Source organism: Pyrus communis, chromosome 6 (assembly GCF_041283825.1).
Source record: "Pyrus communis isolate YQ-2024b chromosome 6, ASM4128382v1, whole genome shotgun sequence".
NCBI lineage: Eukaryota > Viridiplantae > Streptophyta > Magnoliopsida > Rosales > Rosaceae > Pyrus > Pyrus communis.
In genome coordinates this window covers 20,118,122-20,124,913 of record NC_142570.1, presented here as the reverse complement: position 1 = coordinate 20,124,913, position 6,792 = coordinate 20,118,122, and the positions used below count along the sequence as shown (strand labels likewise).

Genomic DNA, 6,792 nt, shown 5'->3' with positions numbered 1-6,792 from the left:
GCCTGAAGCAACTAACAAACCACGAGGTATGTTCTCAAACAAATTAAGGCAATCATTATATGGGCTAAAACAATCTGGATGAATGTGGTATAATCGTCTCAGCGAGTATTTGATTAAAGAATGATATACCAACGATGTCATCTGCCCTTGTGTGTTCATTAAGAAATCAAACACTGGATTTACTATAGTGGCAGTATATGTCGATGATATGAACCTCGTTGGAACCCCTTAAGAGCTCAATAAAACTGCTGAATATCTAAAAAGCGAATTTGAAATGAAAGACCTTGGGAAAACAAAATATTGTCTCGGCCTGCAGATCGAGCATGGTGTTAATGGAATTTTGGTCCATCAATCAGCTTACATTGAAAAAATTCTGAAGCGATTTGGCATGGACAAGGCAGGCTTATCCACTTAGCACCCCAGTGGTCGTTCGTTCTTTAGACATTAAGAAAGATCCATTCCATCCAAAGGAAGATGATGAACTGGTCCTTGGTCCAGAAGTACCATATTTGAGTGCAATAGGTGTTTTATTGTATTTAGCACACCTGATATAGCTTTTTCAGTCAACTTGTTAGCAAGGTATAGCTCTACTCCAACAATTCGTCATTGGAAGGGAATCAAAGATGTATTATGATAACTTCATGGAACAACAAACATGGGCCTCTTCTACTTAGAGAAATCCACAAATGACCAGATTCTTGTTGGATATGCAGATGCTGGTTTCCTCTCTTATCCGCACAAAGCCCGCTCACAAAATGGATATTTGTTCACTAATGGAGATACTGCAATTTCATGGCGATCAACAAAGCAAACATTAGTTGCTACATCTTCCAATCCCTCGGAAGTAATTGCTTTACATGAAGCAAGTCGTGAATGTTCTTGGTTAAGATCAACGATCCATCACATCCTGAATTCATGTGGTCTACCTTCAAAGACAGATAATCCAACTGTCATCCATGAAGATAATGCAGTTTGTGTTGCCCAAATGAAGGAAGGATTTATCAAGGGCGATAAAACTAAACACATATCTCCAAGATTTTTCAGTGCACATGAGCTTCAAAAGGCCAAAGTGATTGAGGTCAGACAAATATGTTACAATGAAAATTTGGCAAACTTGTTCACCAAATCTCTACCAAAGTGCACATTTCAGAAGTTAATGCAGGAAATCGGATTACGTCGGCTTACAAATTTGAAGAATGCGGAATCAGGGGGAGATACAATTCAGGGGGAGCATTCATAATACATGCATGTTGTACTCTTTTTTCTTCGATTAGGATTTTTCCCATTGGGTTTTTCCTATCAAGGTTTTAACGAGGCAACATAAGAATGCTCAAGACCATATCAGCAAACCTGGTAAAGTTGTGTTCTTTTTCCTTCGCTATGGTTTTTTCCCACTGGGTTTTTCCAAGCAAGGTTTTAAAGAGGCAACTGATGTTGATATGTGGGCATTCAAGGGGGAGTGTTGTAAACAATGGGTATGTTTGCCAACATGTATACAGTAAAGATTCATATGCTAAATAGTGAAGTTTTTGTAAGTTTTCAAATTAGTTACTCTATAAATAGAGCACTACGAGTGTTCAAAATATATGATACAAAAGCAATAAGAAAAGAAAGATAAGTTAGAATATTTTCACTATCATTTTATTTCTCTCTAATCTTCAATCATTTTGTATAATATTTTGCAACAACCTCGCTCATATCCCTAGCAAAAGGTTATTTCTTTTAACTTTTGCCTATTAATAACAGAATTGAACTTATGTGGTATAGAAGTTCATGTTCTGCCAAATGGTATGTCAGTATGTGGATTTTTCTATCCTTTAGATTATTCTCTTAACTTATGATTTACGCCGGACCATTTAACAAAAAGATCAACTGTTCATAGAAACGAATTTGAAAGTGACATGCAAACTAAAAGTCTTAGAGCCTAAATACAACCGACGCGAGACTGCCTTTACCGAATACAAGTGGTGAAGTTTCTATGCGAGTTGGCCATGCCCAAAGCTATCATAACCGTAATAGTAGGGGGAGATGTTGAAGACATGATTGGTGACTGGAGTGAAGTCATAATACAATTCGAGTTGGTAACAATTAATTTGTGCAGGAGAGAATCATTCCATTCCAAAATTGAGTTCATCAAACAATAAGAAAATTCTGTATTCACAAAAAAATAAAAAACCCACAAAAGCAAGCATCACCCTCTCTCAACCCATCCCCTTTTATTCTCTTTTTTTTTTTTTTTTTTTTTTTCAAGAAACAAAATAATTGGCTTCTTCTCGTAAAATAAAAAGCTGAAATCCTACATTTTTTTTTTCTTTTTAAAATTGTATCTCAGATAATTACAGTGTGTACTCCACAATTTGAGCGGTAGTGCCACTAGTGCTTTCCCTCCCCTACTTTTGCCACCATCTCATCATCAGACCACCAATAACTGCTCGCCACGTGTTACCGACACCGCCACTTGGCCTCCCACTTGCTGCTGCCCCATCCCTGCTCCCATTTCCAATCCGGCTTGAACCGGGCTCGAGCCGTCCGCCTTCTTTCTCCGCTTCGGAGATCCGTTCTCCGAAGACGAAGATGACGGTTCGGATGACGACCGCTTAGACGTTACCCGCACCGGGTCGGGTTCGCCCGAGTTCACCCGGAGTGGAAAATTCAACAAAGCTCTGGACCCGCGCATTCTGTAAGCGGCTCTGTCATAAGCCAAAGCCGCGTCCTCAGCTGTTTCGAAAGTTCCCAGCCATACCCTCGCGCCATTCTTAGCCGGGTCCCGAATTTCGGCCGCGAACTTTCCCCACGGCCGCTGCCGTACGCCTCTGTAATGCTTCCCCTTCGCTGGCACCGCAGCTGGAACGGCTTCAGCCGACTTCTGAACCGGTTGAACCGGCGCCGCTTTTTTCTCCGGCACTCTATCCACCGGTGGCAGAACCTCCGGTTCCGATTTTACCGAAAAACCGTAGGAACACGTATCGGCTGAACCGGATGGAACCCATCCGACGCTAACGGCGTCCCTCAGTACTCCGTAGAGCACCATGTCTTCGGAATCGTTCTCCTTGAGCGGCAAATCGCCCCAATTCTCGGTCAAACACGGGTACAGGCTACTGAAGCTGGAGCTCCGAGAAAAAATGGGTCCCGAACCCGAGTTGCTCATCGGGTTCCCGATTAGGAGATCCGTCTCTCCCAGAAAGTGTCGCCAAATCGAGTCAGCTCCACTCTGTCCGTACATTTCGCAGCCGAAAAACCAAAAAATTCGGGTCCGGGTCGAAACCGAAATGTGTTTTGAAGTGTAGAGAGAGAGAGAGAGAGAGAGAGAGTTATATTTGTTGAGATTTTGGATTTCTTCTGGGATTTGAGGAGAGGGAGGTTTAAATAGGTGAGAAGGTTCATGCACACTTCAACCGGATGGATATTTTCGGTATTTAATATTTTTTTATTTTTCAGTGGCCGATATTTTTAATTTTTTTAGTTGATGTCGATGTCGAAGTCGGCTGCTTTGAAATTTCTTTAGAGATTTGGATCCTCTCTCGTGAGCTAATAGAAGAGATCCTTCCGATCAATCATCGTGGATCGTTAGATTTTTATTCAACAGTTATAAATAAAGAATCTTTTTAAAGTTATAATGATTGTAATCGTTTGATAAAAATCCAACTGTCCACGATGATTGGTCAGGATGATCCTCTCTGTTAGGTCAGGAGAGGATCCAAATCCTTTCTTTAGTGTGTAAATTGTGTTGTGGGCCCGTTTTCAATTAATCACGTTTGGTTTTGGGTTGGTGAGAGAAGCGTGATGTCATCCTGTTACAGCAGCAGCAAAGTGCTACTTCTTGTTGTGTCGCTTTGCTTCCCCACTATTTTTTTGTCTCTTTGCTTTATCCACAATCGAAATGCAAAACCAAGAAGTCCACTTCGACGACTCCAAGAAAGTTCATAATACGAGACTATTGATTCAGCAACTAATACGGAGATTTTTTATGATAAAATTTTATTATTAGTAAATTATACGTATAATAATTATCAAATTAAAAACAATACTAATATCGTTAAAAGAGGATTTTTGATTCGTCATTCTGATAATTTGACACAATTTTTTAATCACTTACATTATATAATTAATTTATGCATTTTATAATAACCAAATCTAACTAATAATTCTTTTTTACAAACAATAGTGTTAATAAGTTAACGGTTAGTTGTTAGGAGCAGGGAGATCTTTATGAAGATGCATATACATAATTAGCAGCAATGTTTAGCCACACGTAGAAGCGTGCGGATCATATTGATGCTTTTCTACGGCTACCAAAATCATGCAAGTATAGCCATGAGAGCGCCATTGGTGATGAAACTGACCAAGAGTATTGGCAAGCCGTTCGTTGCTATTACTTGAAGTGGTTTTTTGAGGTGGTACTTCGTAATGTAAAAAAAAATGTGCGACCGGGGCAGATTAATTGTTCTGATGCTAAAATAAAATCAAATTAATTTCACCCAATAATTACTTGCAAAGATCGAAAATGTGCTAAGCCAGGCCATTTCAAACCCATGACAATACTTCAGGTTAGGATAGGGCATGCTTGGGTTCGAGCGCTTCGACTCGTATTGACCTTCGTAAGTTTTGCTGCTCGTGCTTGGTCGGGCCAAACAGGATAGGGATGACAAAGAACCCCCACGAGTTTGGGTATTCATGGATACCCAATCCTAACGGGGTGCTTATGGTGGATAGTACACAAGTACGGGACAGGTTCAGGGACTTTTTGAAAAATCTGAGTCGCCGTGATGGTATTTTCATTTTTGATTAATTCAAACTCGACCCGATTATATATATATAATAAATAGTTATAAATTAGTTACACAAAAAAGTACGTTGTTCTACTCTAACTAAGTCTAAAATTTCAGTCTTCAACCTAAGAGTAATTTTAAGTAAACTAAATTTGCAAACTAAATGATGTGTTACCAATAAGAAATAAGTATGTTAATCAACACTTAAGTAATACTCTAATTATCAACTTCCAAGTTATTTTATTTACAATATTTTGTCTACATATTTAGTCTCTCTAGCGTTACTGATTCCCGATATAATGCATCTATCGTTACGTTGGATGCCCAGTTAATAATTGAAACTTTTGCTACAAAAACAACTTAATCATGATTTGCATTTTGTTAAACACATTAATCAATACTAATAAATTAATCATCAACAACTATGTTACATAGTTTACAAAATATGACTTAAATTGACAATCTCAAACATTACTTTTTTATATTCAAAAAATATTTCATCACACATTGATTGCAGATTAATCCATTTAGATACAATTCAACTTAAGTCGACCACATACTTTCAAGAAGACTTTGTAAGATGAAAGTTGGTCATCATAAGAATTTATATTTCTTGTAAAACCCGGTACGCTAGGAATTGTAAACGAGCTGAAAAGGATATTTTTCTGCAGATTCATCGGCTGTAGACACCAAAATATGCAAAATGTATTGTCTTTGGAAAAGTCCCCTCAAGGTCAATAGAAAATAGAAGGACCCACCTCTCTCTCTCTCAATTTGCTTTCACACTCTAACGTCTGTTCGAGGACGGTGAGGGTGAGTCACTTGCAATACTTTTTGTTATTTTATTTTTGTTAAAAGATGAGATTATCCAGACAGTTGGAGCATCCAAAATCGCCCCAACTTCTTTGATCAGTTTTCTTATTGCTTTTTAGGGTTTTTGAGTTGTAATTGTGATGGATCCACTTGTCATCTCCTGTTCTCATTCTCCCTAGCATGATTTTTAGGATTATTTTAAGAATACTGTTATTCACACACTCATAATTTTTCAGTTCAATTGATCCGACGGATGAAAATTAAGAGAAGCATGTGAGAAGTAAAAATAGATACGTGAATAAAACTACCCTATTTTAAAGTGGGTTTAAACTGATTCTTGCTCTTAATGCTCCAGAAATTCATTAGTAGCTTGATTACATATTAGAGGATACATTTTTAATTGTACTCAACTGAACTCTTGAAGGATTGCTTCGATTTGCATCCAAAAAAATTAGTATCCACATTTCAATGCTTCATAACTTTAGTTTATCTACTTACCTTTGGAAAAATTGAAGTAAAAAATGTGTTAAAAATTTATCCAAAATTCTAACCTTGGAAGATGCTAGTGTAAAAGATCTCATTTTTTTTTTAGTTGCACATTTCGTCGAGCATTTAGTGTGCATGTCGTCCTCAACCAAGCCATATTGTGTGCATGTCAACAAAAGTCAACATTTATCGAGTGCTGTGATAGGCATTGTAGATTTGTGAGTGACCTTGCTTAGTTATGTCGAGCACCCAGTAAAGTGATGTTAAAAATGCATTTCATCAAACACTTGGTGGCACAAAAAAATCTTGTCCTAAACATTCATAGGTCCATTAAGGTCCTTCAACAGCCTTTTTTGGACCTACTTTTCCAACACAATTTGTATAATGCACCTAGGGGTGATTTTTGTTCGGATCGGAAACAAGTGTCAATCAAAACAAGTTTCGGAGTCAATTATTAGTTCCAATTTCGGCATTTTGGTTTATCAGAATTAATCGACAATCTCAGAATCAGTTTTATCTTGGAACTTAATTTGGATCTCCTACATTTTGCAAGACTGAAAATTTTCAAACTTTTGTGCATCCACAATTCAATACTTTTTATGAATGTTTGCAATATTTGTGGGTTGTTACGTATGTGTATGACATAAAAGCATATTAAACAAGATAAAATAGTACGTATGATTATATTCTTCATTTTTAACAGATAACAATATAATTAAATATA

The 6,792-nt window shown here is 37.6% G+C and overlaps 1 protein-coding gene across 1 annotated transcript; it reads right to left on the bottom strand.

Annotated features, from left to right (window-relative positions):
* Positions 1 to 2,092: 2,092 nt before the first annotated feature.
* Positions 2,093 to 3,349, bottom strand: LOC137711003 (ethylene-responsive transcription factor 1). Its single transcript, XM_068450191.2, has one exon. It carries the CDS (start codon positions 3,221 to 3,223, stop codon positions 2,414 to 2,416), a length of 810 nt encoding a protein of 269 aa, XP_068306292.2. The 5' UTR covers positions 3,224 to 3,349; the 3' UTR covers positions 2,093 to 2,413.
* Positions 3,350 to 6,792: the final 3,443 nt, after the last annotated feature.

Coding starts and splice junctions, on each gene's coding strand:
- LOC137711003 (XM_068450191.2), bottom strand. CDS start 3,223: ATGTACGGACAGAGTGGAGCTGACTCGATTTGGCGACACTTTCTGGGA.